The sequence below is a fragment of the Rhea americana genome, unplaced genomic scaffold (genome assembly GCF_003343005.1).
Source record: "Rhea americana isolate MKP2758 unplaced genomic scaffold, rheAme1 scaffold_142, whole genome shotgun sequence".
NCBI classification, from domain to species: domain Eukaryota; kingdom Metazoa; phylum Chordata; class Aves; order Rheiformes; family Rheidae; genus Rhea; species Rhea americana.
In genome coordinates, this window is record NW_028185506.1 from 2098846 (window position 1) to 2122212 (window position 23367).

The 23367-nt window shown below is 38.0% G+C and overlaps 1 protein-coding gene across 9 annotated transcripts in view; it reads left to right on the forward strand.

Annotated features, from left to right (window-relative positions):
* The window catches only part of RIMKLB (ribosomal modification protein rimK like family member B), a 50811-nt gene extending 27450 nt beyond the window's left edge, over positions 1 to 23361 (forward strand). For all 9 annotated transcript variants that reach the window (XM_085298869.1, XM_085298873.1, XM_085298866.1 and 6 more), the window contains 4 exons: positions 15776 to 16006; positions 17859 to 17945; positions 20543 to 20746; positions 22204 to 23361. In XM_085298869.1, coding sequence (XP_085154995.1) covers positions 15776 to 16006; positions 17859 to 17945; positions 20543 to 20746; positions 22204 to 22667 — 986 coding nt within the window. In that variant the 3' untranslated portion in view covers positions 22668 to 23361. The remainder of the gene's footprint in view (positions 1 to 15775; positions 16007 to 17858; positions 17946 to 20542; positions 20747 to 22203) is intronic.
* Positions 23362 to 23367: the final 6 nt, after the last annotated feature.

Genomic DNA, 23367 nt, shown 5'->3' on the forward strand with positions numbered 1-23367 from the left:
AACGTATTCCAATGTTTGATTGCCCTGGGGGTGGCAGGAGAAAAATCCTGACACACAGTTGCAAATGGGTTTGCAAGTTATATCTGTTGCCTCTTGACCTTTTCCTGATCTACATCTCTCCACCCCAATACACACAGACAGATTTTAGATACTGGAATACTCCAGTTTGATTTACACCCCTCCTCCCCTTCCCACCAGCATTGTGTTTTTATGACTGAATAAATAAAATTTTCTCTCATTACATGTTACGTGCTTCAAAACCTTGACCATCTCAGTTGCTGTCTGCTGAATTCATCTCAATGTGCTAGCATCTTTGTCATTGTTGTACTGCAAATTCTCCAGACTGAACCCAGTTGTGAGACTGCAGTCGCAGAAGTGCTGAGTAGGGGGGTAAAGGCCTGTGCTCTTGCTTAAACAGTCTAGTAGGTAATTGGTCTGCACTGCTGAAATGGAACGTTCCTGGCTCATGCTCAGCTTTTCCACCAGGACTCCCAGGGCCTTTTCTGCAATGCTACTTTCATCCAGTCAGTGCCCAACCTGTACTGCTGCATGAATTTATTCCGTACCAGATGCAGGACTTTGCATTCCTTTTGTAATACTTGGAGATTCCTGATGGTCTATTGCTCTAGGCTTTTCAGGTACACCTGAATGGCAGCCCTGCCCTCCAGTGTATCAGTCACTCTCCTCCATTTAGAATAATTCACAAATGTGCAAGTGGTATATTCTATTCCATTACTCAGGTTGTTAATGAGAACACTGCACAATATCAAGTCTAATACTGACCCAGGTGGAACACTGTTAGTAATACAAAATTCAACTGGCAGACAGTTAATAAGAATAATCCTTGAAGGTGTGATACTTGCCTATCTTTTGTCATCAGCCACCTCCATCAGCACCCTTCGATACATTAGTCCTAAGGATTTGTGTAAGCCTAGTTTGCTCAAGTGGTCTCTAACCTGATCTTTCTGTACTGTGGGTGGTAGTCTACTCTTCCAGACTCTGGCACTAGGCATCAGGACCTAGGAGATCCAAGAACAGGCCTTACTAGTAAAGATCAAGGCAAAGAAGACAACTGAATACCTTAGGCTTTTCCATGTCCTTTGTCATTAGGTCCCCTGCCCTGCTGAGCAGCAGACCTGAATTTTCTTCAATCTTTCTTTTGATCCCCTTGTAACTGTAGAAATCCTTCTGTTCCCTTTCACATCCATCACTAGTTTCAGTTCCAGCTGAGCTCTGACTTACTAGTTCTGTGCCTAAATGTTTCAACAGTACTTTAACCGTTGGGTAGTTCATCCCTGCCATTGTAATCTCTATACTTCCTTTCAATTTTTAATCTGAATCTGAAATTTCCTGTTCTGCCAGCCACAGGATCCTTCCAGCCAGTTCCCCAAACAAGCTCTAATCTGCTCTCCTGAAGTCCAGGGCTATAATCTGTTATTAGTCTCACTTGCTTCTCACAGCCGAAGCTGCCATTGACCTTAATATTTTTGACTAGTTCTTCCTGATCTGTGAGCAGCAGGTCCAACAGCAGCTCCCCTACTCAACTTCTCAGTCATCGTTGTCAAGAAATTGTCCTCGGTGTTTTTCAGAAATCATCTGGATTATCTGTGCTATGCTACATGTTGGGATGGTTTGAGTCTCCTGTTGTGTGTACCAGGTCCTGTAATCATAAGCCCTCTTTCAGTTCTCTAAAGAAGGCTTCATCTGTTTCCTCTTCTTATTAGAGCATCTGTAACAGTGTCACCCATTTTGGTCTCTTCTCTGATCCAGACCTGTTCGCTCTTAATAGTTCGTTGCCTATTCCAAAGCAATACCACGTTTATGTGATCTGCTCCTTTATGGGGAGCCCAAGCACTCCTCACTTTCACAGCCTATTCTGCTGAAGGAGCCTTTATCTGTTAATTGCAGCACTCCAGACATGCAAACTATCCGACCGTGTTTCTGTGTTTCCCAATGAGATTGTAACACTCCAGCTGCACATAAGTCTTTCTCTTTTGCTTCCCATGCAGCATGCATGGACTGCTGCTTAAGATGAACTTCCAATCGCACTGCTTTGACGGGGAAGATGTGAGAGCCTCCCCAATCATGCTGTCTGTGGAATGGTTTTTCAGTACTGCTTGTGTCTCCACTTCTCTTCAGACTGGTTACCATCCCCCAATGAACCTAGTTTAAAGCCCTTCTCACTAGGTTAGCAAACACAGATGCTCTTTCCCTACTTTTTCAGAGATCTTGTTTCTTCTCAGCAATTCTCATTCTTCAAACAGCATCCTGTGGTGATAAAAGCCAAAGCCTTGCTTGTGACAGTAGCTGTGCAACGAGATGTTGACCTGCAGGAAATTTCTGCTTTTGCCCAAACCTTTCCCCTTCACTGATGGTATTGAGGAATATGACTCCTCAGCTTCACTACACTTTGTATTGCCTGTAGTAGCTTTTGATATATTCTGATTCTCCCTTGGCAGTATCACTGGTGCCTGCATGAATATACAGCAAGGTACAATAGCCCAAAGGCTGGACTAGCCTCAGCAGTCTCTTTGTAACATCACAGATGTAAAAGCCTTGGTTTGTAAGCAGCAGTTCTTCTGAGACGGGAAGTTTGGTTTGCAGAAAGGAGTCTGGAACCGTTTTCATCTGCTATTCCCTCTTGGTGCTACTACATGAATAGGGCTCAGCTGACTTTGCTACTGTGCCTAAGGAACTTATTTCTCCTTCACTTAGAGGTACCTTTAGGTCAGTTGATAGTCTTCTGTAAGTCAGGGTGTCTTCTTCAAGCATAATACCATTGCAAATGCACTTAAGATTGCTGCAGTACTTGGTAGAGCAATCACTACTTGCATGAAGAGTTTATACACCTTTCCCCAGATAGTTGTCAATGAGTAGAGATTATGGGTTGGAGTCACAGTGTAAATGTAAGTTAAAAATAGAGAGAAGTTACTTAATAATGACTGGAGGTTTCTGAGATGTGCATGCTCATATGCTGCTTCCTTTTGTTTTCTCTCAGTCTTCTCAGGATCATTCTGGCCTAAGACTGAAGTGGTTCTTTGTGCACTCCCTCTTACATTCTTTAGACTAAAGGTGAGGCAGGAGTTTGAAAGTGCATGCATTTGTGGATGCTTTGAGGTGAATAAGTTCTGTGGCTTCAAATCATAAGGATGCCATATATATAAACTGCATGTCTTAGTGCTTATTACTGTTTATTATACTAGAATGAGGCTAGCAGCTTCATAGCAATTGTGCAATTTCTCATCTGGCAGTGCGGGAGCCACTGGGAGAATATACTACATGCTTAGGAGAGGAGAGAAAGTGACAACTGGAGAAAGAGAAATCTGGCTGACAGGCATGTATTTACAAAACTGAAAGCTGGGCTAGGGTAGTCACCATAGACCTGTACATACAGGAAGAATAAAATCTCTATGATCTCAAAATGCAGTATCACAACAGTTTAAGCTATTCAGATCATTACTGGCATGATCCCACCTCCTCAGTTGTGCTGATACTTGGATTCATCTGATTCTATAGTGAGCTGGTTCAGCTTGCAGTRCTTGCAGAAAGGTAATCCAGCAAAAAAACAAATAGAATTTTGCTGGTGTAGGAAGCTTACCTACTCAGCAGTGAGTCACATGAGCACTACTACCAGTGCTAGGGAGTAGGTGGCAGTGCGTGCTAAGGGGTAGGATTATGTGGACTGGAGAGTAGAACTGCTAAAGCAGCAGTTTAGGTTGACTTAAATTGTCTTAGAACTATAGCCTTAAATTTTGTATAGCATCATTTCACATGGGGATTTCTAAGAAGATTCTCATTTCTCTCTGTTTCTGACTTTGGTCTTCCAAGGTGCGTTATGTGCAGCTGAACCTTTTCCTCTTAACAGTTCATCATTTTAAGTGTTAGAGGCAGAGTCTAGCAGTGAATCTTAATTACAGTTCTGTTGCTGGGAATGGATGAAGAGCAGCATTTTGTAATGAAATTTCTGTGATTGTGTTCTTGTATAGTGGAAGAACTTGAAGAAAATACAATCTGCAAATGTTTAAAGGAGATTCTTAGAGAATTCTTTGCAGAACTGAGGTAAATGGGCTATGGAAACTTTTCATACCTGATGCTTGTAAAAAGCTTCAATTTCCCATCTCTGCAACTGATTTGTGGTCAGATCAATAGCCCGTCAGTGCAGTTTCTCTGTAAGTTAAGCAGATACTTACTTCAGAAGAGATTAAGGCAAAGAGAGCTTCTGAGTATGAAGGGCAGACAAAATGCAGATGRTAATATATACCAATTTTTAGGGATAGCTGAGGGCTGTACTTTAAATCCAAAGGTTTTACTTGTAAGACAGCCTGATTTCTTGAATATGTTTTCTTCAAAGGTTAAAACAAACATATAGTGGAGCTTGTCTTTTGTGCTTGCTTTAATTTGCCCTCTATGAATAGAATACTAGCACTGTATGATTTTATTTATTTTACTCATCTGGTTAATGATGTATACCTGTGCAATTCTGTGTAATCTTAAAAGAAGATAGTTACAGATTGTGTGGAAGACAATTATGAAACATCCTAAGTAAATGTCTTAATTAGCCAACGCCTTTTTGGCATTAGCTGGAAACTCCTGTGTCCAGAACAGATGAGAAACAATACTATGGGGTTTTAATTGTGTTTTCATTACAGTACTGGCATAGAGCTCATGTGCAGCTACTGCACTGTAGTTTTAATGCTGTAAACTGAAGAGGAAACAAGCCCACTGTGCTTATGAGGTGGGAATAACGAAAGTCTTCGGCTGCTGGCTTTGCTTTGTATTTGTTCTTACATTACTTCTTGTGAAAACTAAGAAAATTTAATTAATATCTTTTAGTCTAGAACATTTTTCCYATTTGTTTTTCTTGGTCTTGGAAAATACTGTATTCATGGAGAGGACCCAAACTGTTACTTAGAGCATACCTGAGTAAACTAAATATTTCTCTGCCACACAAAAAAAGAAGCGAGATAGAGAATCTACCTGGAATGAGGAAAGTTAATGTATCTCTGCAAGCTCTAGGGTCAGTCTTTACCCAAAATTTTTCTAAAATATCTCTACTAGATTTCTGTCTTTAAGAAGGATATGTTTGTCTCCAAAATAGATGCCTACACTTCATTAATTTAATACAAGCTTGCTTTGTTGAAAATAGTAAGATAGGAGACCTTTCCATTCCCTGAAATGCTGGTTGAATGCTTAGCAGTGTTTGGCAAGGACAAGTAGTTAGATATTATTTATTGGAAGTTTCTGACAATATAGAAATGCTTCTAGATGTTTTTCTGATACGAGGGAAAGATATGAAGGATATATGTCTGTTAGAATTATTAGTGTTTCTAACTTTGATAGAAAGTTCCATGGGAAACTTCCATTCAGAAATTTGCTCAAGTAATATAAAGGTGAATGGCTGAGAAGAATTTTTGATGGTAGAACATGATGGATGGTCTGAGTTATGCATTTTAAAGGTATTTAGGAAATTTTTAGCATTGCAGAGAGAATTTTGGATTCATTTTAGATGGAGGAAAAAATGTTTTTGAGGTGTACTCTTAATTTTTTTTCCTATATCTACTGTTTAAAATTAACAGATACTAGACATGCAGAAAATAAAGGAGAGATTAAATGTTAAAGTGGTGTGAATTTTTTGTAAGATAGCATATATATGTCTACTCTTTTTCTATAGTATTTAAGATTCGTGTTTTAAGGTGGGAATACTTAAGGTTAATGCTGATAGTTTTCTGCATCTGCAGGGGGAAAAAAAGTCCAGTATTTGTTATTTCTAAGGCTGTCAGGGTTAGTGGATTCTGGATACATGATATAAAAGGACAGAGATCTGGCAGAAGTTGGTTTTCTGTCAGTTGAGCATGCTTTAGAAGTTTTTAGAACTTCAGAACATGCCTGTTAAATCCAGGGATGTTCTGAGATCTCCCTTGTGGAAACAGTTATATTAAAAATGTCCTAATAAATKAGGTACAGAAGATCTCACCTACAGCCAGATACAAATCAAGTGATCATATCTGGATTATAGCACAGAAGTTTGTCTTTGCTTCTGAAATACGCTCTGTGCTGAACAGTGATTTTAGGGAGTGTTCTTTTTTATCATAAAACCTGTCTGTCTCCTGGTTTCCAAAAGAGGGAATCCTTATTTCCTTCTCTCCCTCCCTCCTCTCTACTTCCAGATATAAGGTCATTTCTCCCTTGCACAGGTTTTCTATTCATCTTCTAATTATAAGCCACATAGTTCACTAAGTTGGAACTAGTTTTTCCCCCGGGTCAATTTTCTACCGTTCAGTTGAGTTGAGCTGGTCACGCTGCAATTAAGTGGGTGCCAAAGCTAGCTCAAAATGCAAGCAGTAAGGAACAGAAATGTTTTCTTTTGATGGCAGGAAAGCTGTTATTTGTAGCCACTTTGARAAACTATCCTCTGTAGCTGCTGTTCATAAGACAGTTGAGCTACTGCTGTCAGAAAAGGAAAAGCATGTTCCTCCTGTTCCTCCTCCTTGTTTCCCGTGTGCAAATACTTGAGCAGGTATAGTGGAGAGAGGAGCTGGCAATGTGGCATCTATCTAGAACAAGCAGCTGCAGTAGCATGATGGCAGGACTGCTGCTTTCAGTGGCAGTGCTGACTTGTGCTAGTTTAAAGTGTTTGTTTCTTAAGTGTGGGAATTTGTGAGATGTTTGAGCTGATCTGACCTTCAGTGCCCAAAAGGCAGTCTTACATCTTCTTAACCTCTCCTGGCTGTGCAGTCCCATCCCTTGCTCTTGCACTTAGAGGCTTGATTAAGTGAGGACTTACCTCGCTAGTGTGTCAGGTAACTAATTAAGTGTTTTAAAAAATTAAATGGTGCTCTGCAGATTTGGCTATCTACCCTCAGTCACTGAGGGGATGAGAAAAATACCAGATATGAGCAAAGGAGAGAGTGGAGCTGTACTGCCCAGGAGAGGGGAGTAAGGTTGCCTCTTTCAAGATCAGTGATAAATTTGATGTGTTAGGTATCTTGTGAAACCTTACCCCAAAGTTAGTTTCACTTACTAGCTTAGGCCTTTGTGCTGCTCAAGTGGCAGTATTGTGCTCCCTCTCACCAGATTCTGTKTGTTACTTTACTATGTTGACATTAACAACCATGAAGATGCTATCTTATAAAGATAAGCCAAAAGCTGATTTTTTTGTCATAATATCAGTTGCCTGTTGGTCATTAACACCTGGACAAAGGAGAGATGATGGGAACACATTGCTGGTAGTGTGAAGGACAAGATTGTCCCTATCTGTGGCCGCTCTGGCTTAGAGCAGCTCAAGCTGATTATGAAACCTATGCTTTTTTGGGGTATTTATGTTAAAAGAAAAGTATCTGATACACAGTTGCTAGAAATACGTTTTTAAAGGCACACAGTGAGTGAAGGCTGGATACCTAAATTCTCTCTTACAGAGTCTGAGCTTCTTTCTCTCAATTAGGAGAATCATCTTTTTTTGTTAAGGGCTTTGGAAAATTTGATAGACAGAATCTAGCCATTGCTTAAGCAGTGAGCATATAGCATAATGGCACACACATACATATACATGTGTAAGAATTTGGGGACCTTTTTGCAACATTCAAAGTCAAAACCAATTCCTGTGCACTCAGAGCCCTGGCTTCCTTATGACCTAATAATTTAAAATTTTGATCAACAGCTACACTCAAATTATTCAAAGAAGTAATTTCAGTAGATTCAAATTCACCTCTACCTGAGTTCCCCTCCCCCCCCTTGGATTTATGCTATAGAAAATACTTTAAATTCTTTTAGCTTTGCCTAGGAGCAGATTATAAAAACAATTGTGATATGAGCTTAAAATCTCATGAGAAAAAGTAGGAACTGATTTTTCAAGGAGGTTGAAATTGCATCTTTTCCAGCACTGTGTAGTTTTTTGTATACTGAGATTTAATCTTTCAGTTCCAGTTTTAATGAATTTGTGGTTTTACAACACTCCATTTAAAATTAACAGTGATACTACTAAAGCATCCATGCTTGACAATATGGCTAAAATACAGTTAATTTCCATCTGTATTTGTTTGAATGTCTTCTAAGTGGATTCTGTTTTACTGTTATTTTTTTAGTTACTAATGGTGCAAAGTTCGTAACGGTGTGTTTATATATACTTAATAACTGTAATTAAGATTTTGACATGATCTCAGAATAGTTCTCATTCTTACATAGTTACCAAAGAATAAATTATTGGGGCAAGATGGTGGTCTAGCATTAGCTTGTGTTTATGGTATATCTCTTAAGTATGTTTTCGTATTTGGATCCATTTACTTCACATTTGTGCATGACTTCCAAGAAGTGCTTCTAGTATGACATTATAAGCACACTATGTATTCTGACTGGAGATGTAGCTTAGAAACACAGATCTAGCAATAATCAATCTGCTCAGTATTGAATTTAGTGTGTTTGTGTATAGGCATCTGATTTTTTTTTCCACCTCCCTCCCCCCTGCACTTGAAAAGAACCTCTTACCCAGAATGTCCATAACCACCCTAAGTGTTTTCCTCCTTCCCAAGATATTAACTAATTGCAATAGCCTGTGCATTCCTAASAATGCTTCTATGTGTTGCTTGCTAGAGAAAGGAATGCGTAAGAGCTCCTCCAAATCAAGGAAGGGACATAAATTAGAACTAATTTAACTCAGATGCCTGCTTGTTTTTTTTCCTGTTTGAAGCTGTAGTAGTGGCGTTCTGTGAAAGTTACCAAGTACATGAATCAAGGAACTTAAAAATAGAAACTGAAGCTGCTCCTCTTTGTTTCTTTCTCTGTTCCCTGCTTCAGAAGGGAAGACTGGTGTAGATAGTATTCTAGGGAGATGTTTTATCTCTTTATTGCATATAATGTCATTTGAACTTCGGAGCTGTAGATGTGCATCTTTATGTGAAAGCTTTATTGTTACTTTGTGTGGAGAGGGCAAAAGATGACATCTTGAACTGGTAGGGAAAAATTACAGTACTGCTTAGTTTGGTTTGAAAACCTAGGAGATAAGGTGTAAAGAGAAAGAATATGAACTTAAAACACCCAGCATGAAACTACAGTAAAAATCTGTTTCTGTGTACACTAGGGTCAAAAATAGCTTAGTTATACTGGATATCAAAGCTTATATTAGATATCAAAAGGACTCCTGCGTGACAGCAGAATTTTAGAGAAAACTGAGACAAGTTGGTGTTCAAATTAATAAACTATGACTGTCAGGTGGTAGGAGTTTTCTTCTGTGCAACTCCAAGAGGGAGTTTTGTTTGGTGTTAATAAATGATTGAATTTTTCAAAATTAAGTGCTTTGGTGCTTTTTCAATGTTAAATTTGAGTTTAATTAAAATTGCATTTAAAGTGCTAAACTCTATTTAGCATCACCCAATTTGTAGGCATTTAAGTTGCTTACAGTCATTTTATAAGATAGATGTGTTAAGTTTAAATGAATGTATTGTAGCAACCTTAGTTCTTTGAATATATATAATTGTATTTTGTTAATGCATTTATTCTGCTTTTGTTAATTACTACTAAATTCAGCCACTCCCTTGGCAGAATGTTTGTTCAAACAATGCTGACTTTTAAAAATATCTTAGAGATCTACTTGTGTTTGAGATTGGTGTGGCAATGTAATCTTGAATTTAGTAATCTGTTACTACCAGTAATCTGCAGTTAGAGATAAAGTTTGGGGTATTTCTCTTTTGAACTTTAGTCTTGCTTTTATATGGCAATTAAGATAAAACACATTTAATTATCTGCAAGTAAACTCTTAAGTGATTATTAATCATTTTATAACTTCAGCACAAAGATTATGCGGTATCTTCTGGTTGACAGATACTGGCAGGATGAATGAATTGGAAATACTAATATACTCTAGCCATAATATTTTGAGAATATGAAAGAATCTAGGTTTGTAGGAAAAAACACCATTTTTTATAAGAACAGCTGATAAATTGTTAAAAAAAAAMCAACAAAAAACAGTATGCAATGTCTTTAAAGTATGAAGAAGAGTTTGTGTGCTGGAAGGCTGGCCTGTTTTTCCCAGTTGAATAARTTGAATTTAAAATAACCTGCTTCCTAAATGACTGTTCATTTGGGACACATTAGCAACTCCATGGATGAATAATTTGTTATAACGAAGCTGAGAGCTGGAAACTTTCAGGATAGTGCACAGATCTCTGAGGAAAAATTAGATAATTTTTGTAAAAATTTTTTTGGAAGTTCTCAGTCTCTGGTAGCTCCTGCTTGAAATGTGATGGCAGCTGGTGTATGCGTGTTTAGTACTTTTGAAAATTTGACTCAAATTTTATTTTTTAGATTGCTGTATGGCATAATGACCATGCATTATTCCATCTCTGAGCTAGTGCTGTTAGAAATTTCTATTCCACAYATTGGACTGTTTGAATACTGAAACTGAAACACTTTTTCCTGCTTCCTCTTACTTGTGTATCTTAGAGTGGTTGGCATTTACTGGTAGTCTCACCAAATATGAAGGCAGCCACTGAAGTCAAATTCTTCCTCTGTGAAGTGACTGTTTGTGGGAAAGAATGATTGTCAATTACTATTTCTTTCATAGCTGTCCATACTCTACAGGAAATAATTTAAAAATCAAGCATATTGTCACATTTGGACATCTCTCATAGCCACTCAGCATTGAGATACATTTTGTAAGATACATGTATTTGTAAGCCAATTCAAAAGAAGAAGGCTTAATGACTGGAATGTCTTATATTGCAGGATTCATGACAGCATATGGAATAGGGAACTTCTGTAGACCTGCGTTTTGTGTGTTGTTTCAATTCTTTTGATCCATTTGATCAAAACATGGTATGATAAATCAGAACTTCCATAGGCATGTTAATATATATACTCTTAAAAGCAAAGTATTTTTTGATCAGTTGGCTTTGGGTCACAGAATCAAGGGCTTTACAATTTTGATCATGCAGATCTCTTTTACAGATGTTCTTTTTTAAGTGCATGGAAGTACAAGTAAATGTAGTGTTTCCCTTTGAAGTTGCTCCTTCCTTTTGTTATATTGATGTATTTTGGATTTCTTCTTCAAGCCTTAGCTTTTGACATTTCCAACTACTACTCTAGTCTTCTCATCTATCACAGGATATACAATACATCAGTTAACAGTGATTGTTTGATTTGCATATAAAGAGAAGTTTGCTTTCAGTAGTTTGTTATTTATAAGCCTGTCCAGTCTCCTTATGCTTACGTATAAAATACTTTAAACATTTAGCTTTGTATTATACTATTTTATTAAAGAAATTGACTGTGATTTGCATGATCAATTGCTTGAAGACTTGAATTTGAGTCCTAGATACTTTATGGTCTTAGTGAGTCAGTTTGCATTCCTGCTTCCCTTCCTATTTTTTTCCAAAATTATAGTTTCAATCAAGTTATTTGATATTACTATGTTTTTTTTTTTTGTTAAAAATATCAAATGTTTGCTATAATGAGGAGTATAAAACCTCTGTAATTACTTGATTTCCCTAACAAATCTTCAGGGTTTTAGACCTTATCTTCTAAAAACTTGTTCTTTCTGTAAAGTGTATTTTCAGGTGAAACAATAGCATACATAACATTAAACATGGTAAGTGACATAACATATAACATGGTGAGATACTACGTCTACTGATAAACTGATCCTTGTAGAGACTGGAAAGGGTGTATAGAGAGTGCAAGACTGGAAGAATGAGTTTTAGAAATATTTAGCACTGTTTGAATGTGAATTGAAATACTCAAAAACTGAGCACAGTTTCCTGAAGTTTTGATCCTTTTTATCCATCCATAATAGCATAAATGCCAAAGTGCATCTATCTTAGAGTTTCTAAAGCAAAAGAAAGAAGGATAACTGGATAGCTGAAGCACTGATTCTTACAGCTTGTAGTAGGATCAAGCCTGCAGTTTAAGAACTTAAGTACTTAGGCTGTGGCTGTGATTGACTTGTAAAAGTATTTGTCTTACCAGCCCTACAAGTTACCAATAAAACTGCCCGTATTTGTGCACTTAGCTTGCCCGAGTTGTGTAGTGAGATTCGTTGTTGTAAATCTCATCATCAAGGCTTAAGGTCAAGCATTTTGTTGTACGTTTTGCTGTATACTGAGAAATCTTGATCATAATTGTCATAGGGAAGAAGACAGAAGGTGGTAAGAAAAAGTATGTGGGAATAAGGAATGTAGGGGGGTAATGAAAAGGCCCAGAAGCTTTTGGATGTTTAATGATGTGCGTCATAAAATAGTACTAAGTCAATTTGAAGAGAGGAAACTGTTACCCTGTGTATCTTGGTTTCCAAATAGGTTCTGCCACGTTACTGTCATCKGATAAATGTTACTGTCTTGACAGCTTTCTTAGGATATAGATACATATCTTCTATTCTTACTGGTAACAGCTGAAGAAGTTACTGCTCAAATTGTTCTGGCTCTTTAGTCTGTCTTCACTAGAGGTTAATGCTGCCTCCATTTTTTATGGAATTCCAGGGCTCATATGATTGCTTCTAATCTATTTAGGTCAAAATAAGTCTGCTTAGAAGAGACTAGATACTCTAGTATTTTAAGCTTACTTGGTATTCTTTGAGAATGACAAGCGGCAGGGTCAGCTAATGAGGAACCGTATATTTATCCATTCAGTTMCTGTGTGCTACTTTGAACTTTCACGTGAGAGAAATGTGATGTTTCTTACCTTTTTCTGAAGGATATGCTCTAATCTGGCAAAATTCCATCCCAAGGGATTATGGCCTGCATTGCTAAAACTCTTTTTCTGCTTTCAGCTGAATATTGTGATATTTGCTGCATCTAAAATTACTGTGTAATGATAAAGGTCTGCCATATTCCATTTTGGAGACTTCTTTATCTTGTAGAGGAAGAACAAAGAAAGTTGGTACTGAACAAAAGAACAAGTCCTATACAGGTGTAGGATTTATATTGCTTTTTACTTTGTGATAGCAGTATAACAGCAGATTCCAGATACTAGGCTCCAAAGAATGCCCAGATGTTTTATAATAACATAAAAAGAAATTTCACAGGCATTGGTATGATCAGTGTTCATTTGGTCAAAGGTCTGAACGTTAGAGAGGCAATGAAAACTCCTTTTGACCCTCAATATTGTATTTGAAAGGATTGCATAACTGCTGCATTTTCTAACATCTGTGATACCATGGGCATTCACTGGGAATGCCAGAGAGTTGACAAACTTAGTATTTGTCCAGGTACTTTTGTATAACCTGAACATCTGTTTTCTTGTTAGTGAAGTCAGCTCCTTATCCACAGGCAACCATGGATATAACTTATTCCTACTGTTCTGGGACCAGAATGGGACTGTTCTTAAAAAGAAAGCCCATGTCCATTCTCAGAAAAACATTGATTTCCTCTCAACCACACTATGTTTTTTGTTTTTGTTTCCCCCCCCTTTCTTTCTCTTTGTATTTGTGAATTGATTCTTTAGAGAAGAAATCAGTTGTATGCATTAATGTACTACTTTCAACACATCATAATGAATAAATATTATTTTATCAGTCCATTCAGTGAAAATGACCACTAACCTGACTATTAACTGCTGGGTCTCAGGTTGAATGCTGAATGCAAGCTTATTTTTCTAAATGACAAAATCTGGCTCTCCTTTTTACTGTAGTAAAGCTGCTTCTGTTTGTAGCACTGTGTTGCTGGGAGACCAGCTAATTTTCATGGCGCATGTCAGTAGTGGTGACTCAAATTATACATTTCATTGAGTATCTCTTTCCTTTGTTCATAAACTGTCTTCTTTGAGGGAAAAGAAAAAAAAAATCTTTGGGGAGAACAGTATCCAAACCAGAGAAAATATTTTGATCTGGAACAAAAGGTCGAATTGTTCTGTTGATCACATGAGTTGCTTCCAGGGTCATCCCAGGGTGGCTGGTTGTCTGACTGAATTTATACTAGCGTAATAGTCAAGTCCAATCCAGACATGCAGGAGAATTCTAGATGAGGCCTGTATTTCTCTTCAAATTGCCATTTCTCTTTTTCAAACTCCACAGTGCAAACTTCAGCATGTGGTATGACTTCATTTAAAGAAGAATAACAAAACAGACTGAGAGACTGTGAATTAGTAAACTATGTAGTCTTGATTCACAGCAGAGGCATACAATGGCTATTTTGGGGCTCTGTAAAAAATGCAGTCCTTTTTAAAATGGATTGTTACACAACTTGGATGTGGATTAGGACATACATTGAATTACAGTGCCTAAAAGTGGGTGTAAAGGGACACACACACCTAAGAGAGAGAAATATTGCAAACAGAACTTCTGCACTGGCTAAAGAAGATGATAGTCCATTTCCTGACGTTCACATGCTACTCAGGTTTTTAGCAATGTCGTGTCTTACATCTTGCTTGAGACGCTTCTATAAAACGGTCTGTGTGTGTGTGTGTGTGTGTGTGTGTGTCTGAAGCCTGCTTGCTTAAACATACAAGTCATGTCAGCTGCAATGCGGCAGTGCTTGGTGCTAATGAGGTAAGCAGCCAGAGCGCTCGTCTGCTTGTTTTCTCATTCTCTGTACCGTTATGGCAATGGGAATTGGAAAAAAGGATTTGTATTGGATATGGCTCGGTTTGGGCCTTTTTATAGGTTCTATATGTTTTATAGGTTTTATATGGTTCTATGTCCTCATGAAGGTTGGGGCGCATATTTTTGCTTCCATTTGAGGATTCAAGTGGTTGACCTGTTGTATTAAAGATAAGCTCTGAGATATATCCTGGGTGAGAGGAGAAGAGAAAACAGGAAGTACAGAGGAACCCTCTCCTCCCATTAATTTCGTCTCTCTCTGGAGAGTTACATCCGGCATTTCAGAAGCACAGAAATCCAGATGCACTGTGATTCTTCAGCCCACCTTCTTCTCTTTAATGCTTAGGGTGCTGACAGCAGTGTGAACTGTGTATTTTACACTGCAGTCAGAAGTTTTACTTTGCACATGATAAGGCAGATAAAGTGAGTATCAGGTACTTCTTGTCTGTTCCCATCCTCAATTGTCAGACTGTCATCCTACAGCTTGAGGCCTTTCCAACCTATCATACTCTCTTTCTTTCAAGTTAAGACTTTTCATCTTGTCCTTGTTTTTTTCAGAGGGATATACTGTAAAAATGCAGATTATGATTAAGTAATACACTGATCTTGGTAGCAGAGCTGTCTTTTCTTATTATTCCTGCTTCTATGTTATGGGGTGCTGCCCTCCCAGCTGTGCTGATAAAAATATTTCTGGGTACTTACTATTTAATATAAATCAGATTGTTAAAATGATCTGTGTTTAAAAGAAAAAGACTGCTTTTTAAAAGTTGTATCTGATCTTATTCACTTCTGCAATATGTTATGTAATGTGGTTCCACAAACAGTTGGACTAGTACGACTGGAAAGGGAAGGATATGAACTGTAGCATGTGGGCAACAAGTAGTGGTGAGAGACAGGAGCTTCCTGAGGTATTGTTACTGCTAAAGTGAATGCAGTGTGCAGCTAGACTCGGAGAAAGGGTGACGCATCAACAGCCTAAAATTAATCCTTCACCCAGGGAAGGAGCTCAGGATTGTGCATCTTTCTAGGATGTGTTCTTTGGCTAGTTATAGTTTTAAGTGGCTTAAGTGCAGCATGTATGAAACAGTACAACTGATAAGATGCATTTTAAGGAGAATTTTGTGGTGTTTTAACAGTCACCATTGAAGTCCAGTATCTCTCTTGTGATCCTATATAGTGCAGTATTTCTTTGTATGTCTACCTTCTCCTGAAAATCTTGTAGTTGATTGGAATGGTTTTCCCTTCCTTCTGTAGGTCTCCGGGTGAATGGGGAGCTCATTACTGCTTACCCACAGGTGGTGGTTGTGCGTGTACCAACACCTTGGGTCCAGAGTGACAGCGATATCACAGTCCTTCGCCATCTAGAGAAGATGGGCTGTCGATTGATGAATCGTCCCCAAGCCATCCTCAACTGTGTCAACAAGTTCTGGACTTTCCAAGAACTTGCCGGTCACGGTGTGCCTCTTCCAGACACCTTTTCATATGGTAAGATTTAGGGATCAAAATGAGAGTATAGTTGCCTACAATAATTTCTACTTTTACAATACAAAAGATATGAGTCAAGTTGTGGGATTCCTTAAAATTGAGTAGTGTTAGGATAGTACCACTGTAAATGTTTAGTAACTGGAGACAGAATTTAAAGTCAGGACACCCACGTTCTCTTTTTGGCTTTGTTGATTAGCTGTGATACCTCAGGAAGAGTGCTTTAGATGTACCCCAACATCCCAAGAACTACATTTTGCTGGTACCCAAGCACTTTGAACTCTTTAAATAATCCTCTCTTCCAATTACCTGAAACAACAGACAAGAACTAGATGTCCTAGGATACTATTAATTTCAAGACATCAATAAAATCTGAAAATAGATTAAACTTCTATATGAATAAAAATATCTGCAGGTACATTAAGTATTATAAAAGGATAGAAAGAATACAGGCTGTCATTTTTAACTGCTAGCAATCATTTGAGATTTGGAGTAAAATTTCCTTTTAGAATAGTTAATAATTAATACTGTTTCTTGTTCATGCCTCTGGAGTGTCTGGTCTCTAACAGTGCTAGATTAGAGGAACYATTTGTTTGTTCTGCTCTGATACTTTCTATCTTTTAATTGTAGTGTATTAAAGAATGGAAGATGCGTCTCAACCTTCCTTTCCTTATTGGGAAATAACTTTCCCCCCCTTTATATAGATGCAGCTATAGGATTTTGTAATGGGAACTTGCCAAAATACATTTCATGGGACAAATATTTCCATGAATTGCTGTGAACAATAATTTGAGAATTCTTTCTTTATAAATTTAGTGATTCTAGTTCTTTGAGAAGGGAAGGGGTTTTTAATTCTTTGAGGAAAGGGAGACCAGGAATGATGGCATAATTAGAATATTTCTGTTCTTTCAAAACTCCCTGCCATTTCTTTTAATGCTTTTCTATGGAATTTGACAGAAGCAAGACCTTTATTTATTTATTTATTTATTTTTGTGCAAGTATCAAGTGATCAGTGAGAGCTGGCTTTGCCAAGAAAAACAGGATGTGCTGAACTGCATRTTATTCTATGTCTAGCTTAAAAATCCATGACAAGGTAGTAGTAAATGCTGTTGGCCTTCTGACCTGTATCTTGACTTGATTTCTGTGCTTTACTGCACATGATTTTGGAGGAATCTCATTATTTTCTCATGTGACTTTTTCTTCCTTATTGCTCATTCTTCATTCATGTGAATGATGATTAAAGCTACTTTCAAAGGCACTTACTTCTAAGGCACTTTAAATGCATTGAGACAGAGATTGAAGTACTGGTGCAGGAGGGAAAATGATATACAAGAAACTTAAGCATTGGAAAGTGGGAAAGTGGAGTAACAAGATTTGGGTTGTTGCAGCTTTCTGGATGATAACTTGTCCTAGTATTCCATGTTGCCTTCCTGGTTAGTAGTTTGGATGGAACAGTGGCTGTTCATGCTATTTTCCTGCTAGATATTTGCAAAGATATAAGAGATATAAAAGAGATTTGATAAAAAGATTTGATAAAAGAGAGAAACGGAACAGGATGGTAGAATTGAGGTAGAATTGAGAATTGAGGTAGAATTGAATCTTTTGAGATTGTGGTCAGGAAGACTTTGTCAATTTGTATCTTCCATTTCTAAGGAAGTAAGAATTAGTATTTCACAGATTACAAATACCTTCAAAGTCTGACTCTGCTCCCTGACCAAGTTCCTCTTAAGTGTTAGTTTCTTTTGCATTATCTAAGCTGGAATGGTGGGAGGAATATGTTACATCCCCAATTACATCCCCAATTTGGCCACACCAAATTGTTGGCACATAATGTTGTTGGTTTTCTTTTTGCCAGGTGGTCATGAGAATTTTGCCAAAATGATTGATGAGGCGGAAGTGCTGGAGTTTCCTATGGTGGTGAAGAACACACGAGGTCACCGAGGTGGGTATGAGGTCCGGGGTGAGGGCAAGGAGTATATGATTTTGAGCAGCACTCCTAAGATTTTAAGTTGCCAAAGAGTAATAGTTAAGAAGGTTAGGTGTTAGGTGTTGGACTTTTCTGTATGTCTAAATTCTACCAGCTTCCTACTTCAGAATGTTGAATAGTCTACAACACTGAGAAGCAATTTTAATAGAACCTAGTAACTCAGTTAAAGGATCTGGTCTTGCAGAAGCAGAGGGCATAGGGATTCAAAATTATGGTGCATTGGTGAATTTAGTGAGGAGAGATCTGAACTGGAATACTGGAGGTCTTGCTTTAGAGATGTAGAGATGAGCCCATGTGGATTTTAGGCATATTTCTAAATAAGCAGAAGAGAGGAAGACTTAGTTTAGTGCGCCTTAATTTGCTTTTTCTTTCTACTTGACATTAACAAACCATAAATGAGAATTTATTTAAATCAGAATCCTAATTATAGACAAAATGGATCTCATTTTTTCAGAAAAATCTCTGATATAGTTGGTGATAACGCAACAGCTTCAGATTTTTTCTAATGTCAGTCTTGATTTCAGTGTTGTTTAATTGATATATTTTGCTATTAGGTAGTGATCTACTAAATAAAACCAGGTTTAAAATCAATTTCAGATACACAGGAGATTGTACCTGTTTTAATTTACTTTAAAACCAGTTCAATCATGTTTTAAGTAAAAAGAGTCTTAAACTTAAAATTCAAGAGCACACACACCAGCAGAGTTACCTAAAAAGAGCACTTCTGCCTTCTTATTTTCTTAATCTGCTTGTTCTCACTCCAGGCTGTCACCTCTCTTCTGCTGGTGCAAGTGTTTCTGAAGCCATATAGTAAATGAATTCAGGAACTGCTCTTGGCTAAATCTAATCTGGTTATTTAAAGTTGGATTCATTTCCTATTTGAATTGTCATTTACTTCCACAAATCCATTTGCTAATATAATGGAAGTGTAAGAGCAAAAGGCTGTGGCAGAGGAAGATCAGGCCTGCTTCTTTTGGAAGTAATACCTGTTTAAATGCTCTTAAAGTGCTTGTGGAGCTACAGTGTTAGGTTGGAAATTATCTAATTCAGCTTGCTGCAAAGTCAGTCTGATAAATGAGTAAGTATTTTGCAGCTAATGAGTTTATTCTCTCTTTTTTTTTTGCCAGAAATCACGAGAATCTCTGTTTTTAAGTTGTGCTTTAGAGCCCATTTAATCTCATGTGAAATTTATGCACAGTACCTAGCCTTATATATTAAAACAATTGTGGAAACCTTTTCAGACGAGTTACAGGGCAGCCATTTGCAAATGGTATTTAAAAAACATGAGGCAATCATGGTTGTAGATGTTGCCTGCTGAATAAAAAAACCGTGCTGTTTTAGGCCAGTTTAATGTGTAATTTACTGCTGTTGCAAATGTACCAGTCTTATTTTTGCTAAGATGCGATGGTGCTACATAACTCTTAAGGACTGAGTAGTTCTTCTCCAAGGCATCATTCTTCCCATCCTCATTTTAGGTATACAGTAAGATTATTAAGTGCCTGTAGGATGGCCAGAGTTGGGTCTGAGAGAGAGCAAGTGAAAGTTTTTGTTTTCTTGTTGTGATCTTAAGTCTACATTCTAATGCTCTACTTGTTACAAGAAACACAATGTTCCTCAAGCAGTGTTTTGTGTTCTGCAGACCTTAAATCCTGACAAAATAGAGCCTGTTCAAGTTGAACTTCGGAGCACTTGTTGGAATTTTTCCTGGCACATTATTTCTCTTAATTCTTCTGCTGCTGCATTTCTCTTCCCTTAGTTAAACTGTGCAGTTTATCAATTGATTTTCATGTCTGTTGTCACTAAATTATGCTGCAATGTTAATTTTGCCACAGAAGTTTGTTGCAGCTTCATTGCAAAACRTAAACCTAATATGACCCATTTCTTCTGGTAATTGCCCTTAACAGAGGGGAATAGCAGTTGAGAAACGTAGCTAATGAAGGAAGGGGATACCTTGATGTGAGACTAGGAAAGAGATGTAAAATGACAAAGGCTATTTCAGGAATGCCTTTTCATCAATATTAGTAAAATTGAAAAAGGGCAGAGAGGAAGTCTTGTGGTGGGGGGTGAAAACAACAGGTTTAAACACAAAAAGTCCCCAAGCAGTTTAGTGGCAGAAAAAAACTTTTTTTTTTTTTTTTTTTAATAAAGAGTTTTGTGCAGTTGGTTCTTGTGTGTCAAAATAGTAGGCTGTGGTTCCCAGTCTTCTTGGATGAATAAGGTATGTGATTAACTTTCTGCTGTTCTTTTAGTATTTCTTCTGTTTTTCTCTTATTAGAGACCTCTCCTAAAAGAGACTGATGTTACAGGTCACTTCCTTTTAAGAGCCATGTTGTTTGTATTTTAATACTTACTGGCTCCTCAATTCTTTCAGTACTTGGAACACTTAGAAGCACTGAAGCAGTGGAACACTGATCAGTACAGAAGTATGTGAAAATAGGTATAAGCTACAGATGCAGCTTATACTAGTCAGTGTTTTTTTACTTGTGCTGAATCAGCAAAGCGGATCGAATTGGTAGCTTCTTCCAAACCCGCAATGTTCTTTCTTCATACAGGCAAAGCTGTGTTCCTCGCACGCGACAAGCACCATTTGGCAGACCTGAGCCATTTGATCCGTCATGATGCCCCTTACTTATTTCAAAAATATGTTAAAGAGTCCCATGGCAAGGATGTACGTGTTATCGTAGTAGGAGGCCGTGTGGTGGGCACCATGCTCCGCTGCTCAACAGATGGGAGGATGCAGAGTAACTGCTCACTTGGTAGGAAAAGCATTATTTATAATTTTGATCAGAACTTGTGAATGCAGTGGGACTGAAATGCAAACTCAGCTGAAATAAGCTGCAGGATTTCTTTTGTATTTATTGTGCTTACAGTAGGAGATTTGCGGAAGAAGAAACAAGAGTGAAGATTAAGTGAAAGGGGTATTGAATGAACATGAAATGAGAAATAATCTGTCCTAAAGTGGACAAACATATAGGACAGACAAAGTGGAGGGGAAAGCTGTAAGAACATGCAAATAGAGCAAATGATGTGGTAGTGACAATGTCGTGCCAATGCCATGTTATTGTTGGTTTAGTCCTGTTAAGGAAGACGGAAAAAGAGACAGAGGAGGTAAAGGAGAGAGCCAGCTAGCAGATGATAATGTTAAGAGAGAAAACTATTGAAGGCAATCTGTCTTAAATATGAGTCCTTTCTTGGATTGCAGCTGCTGTGCTGGCTTCAATATGTCTGACTCCTCCCTGCATCTTTATTCCCCAAGACCACGTCTGAGAGGAAGAGGAAGTTACTGCATAGCTTGTAGTATGCTCAGAACTGAGTTGCTGCATAGTTTTTCTTTATTTTGAGTAAAAGTATCCTGAAAGGTTTCTCCACTATTTTATTTTTTTTTAACTTAAGTGTTGTAACAGATGAAGTCTGGGTAGGTCAATACTTTGACGATGGACTGTGAACTGAAGCAGCTGAGGTACAAACACAAATTTTCCAGCATTCTTGCTGCAGCGACAGTAACCTCTGACAGCAAGATGTGAGGTACATGGGCAGATGGTAATGTCTTAAGCCCTCCCTCTCTTCCCCCACATTACATCTGCCAGAGCTGCAGTCTTATCAAGAACATTTTATTTAATTTTGCTGAAAGGTTTCTTTGAGAACTTAGAAATACACATTCATATATACATACTCTACCTTACATGAAGAAACAAGAGCAATTTTATGTCAACCTTTACTGTTCATTTTTCTTGCTTCTTATGCCATTTACACTATTAGTTTTCTGTAACAGGGAGGCTGAGCTTAAAAAAGGTAAACAAATGTACTTTACAGAATGAGAGGAGAGTTAAAATCATTTTACACCACTGTTCTAAAGTAAGAAGGAAAAAATTTTTTGTCTCATAATTTGTTAAGGTCATCTTTTTAATATCCCAAGATCATACTGTATAACGATGTCCTTCTTTTCTTGACTAAAAAGTCATCGCACATCATTTTTTAACCAGTCAAAAAGTCCTCATAAAATGATTACTTTCAGCAGTTCAGAATCTTTTAAAATCCTGCTGGATCTTTAAGATCATTGGTAGTTTGTGTCAATCCCTTTCTGAATCATCTGCAGTATGCTTGCAGGTCTCTGGATTCCTTTGGAGCTTCTCAACCAAAAAGCAGCAGCCTGTAAAGAAGGAGGTCACCTGTGGCCAGCTCATAGACTGATTTTTTTTTTCACTTTTTACAGGTGGTGTAGGTATGATGTGCTCACTGAGTGAACAAGGCAAGCAATTGGCAGTCCAGGTGTCAAACATCCTGGGGATGGACGTGTGTGGCATTGACCTACTGATGAAGGACGACGGTTCATTCTACGTCTGCGAGGCCAATGCAAATGTAGGTTTCATTGCCTTTGACAAGGCTTGTAATCTAGATGTAGCTGGTATCATAGCGGACTATGCCGCTTCTCTACTTACCCCCGGTCGCTTGACGCGGCGCATGTCCTTGCTCTCTGTGGTGTCCACGGCAAGCGAGACTAGCGAGCCAGAGCTGGGCCCTCCAGCTAGTGCCGCTGTCGACAATATGAGTGCTAGCTCCAGCTCTGTCGACAGCGACCCTGAGACCACGGAGAGAGAGTTGCTCACCAAGCTCCCGGGGGCTCTATTTAACATGAACCAGCTATTAGCCAATGAGATCAAACTTCTTGTGGAGTGATGCCACATGTAAATACATAACCAACAAAACTCTCTTGTAAATCTTTTTTAAAAATTTCTTTTATTTTTATTTTTTAACCAACTTGCAATGCTGTTTATCAGGGAAGCTTAGAGAAATGAGGGGGAATTCAATCAAAGGAGCAAGATAAAAAGGCATGTATTCTGTGATTACCCCTACTTTTTCGTCTTGCTTAAAATTGTTTCAATTCTTCAGCATCAATTTTCTAATCGAAGATGCTCAGTTCACAGCCTGAATGAAAATTTTATTTGGATGCTGCTTTGGTCCCCAAACATATTGCAGTGCATGTGCATTCACAAGAAAGCATTGAAGTATGATTCACGCTTAAGATTTTTGGAAAGCTGTCTGGCAGCTCTCTAGAAAATTTTGTGAATCAATGCAGCAGTTAAGCCTCTTCTATCTCTGTAAGGCTCTTAGTTGCTGAGTGCCTCTAATTTCAGTGAGAGTTGAAAGTATTTAATATCAGATATTTCAAAGTTCCTGGACACCGACTATTCTCAATCTAGTAAGTAGGAGGGGTAAGTTCAGCATCCTCTTAAAGTCATCCCTTTCCAACTTTGTAGAATATGGCCCTTTAAATGATAAGGCAGAGAGAATTGTCAGCTCACTGAAATTTAGTTTTCAGTACAGTTTATATCTGCTGCAGTCTTGGTATCAACTGGCAGCCTTGTGTCCATATTTT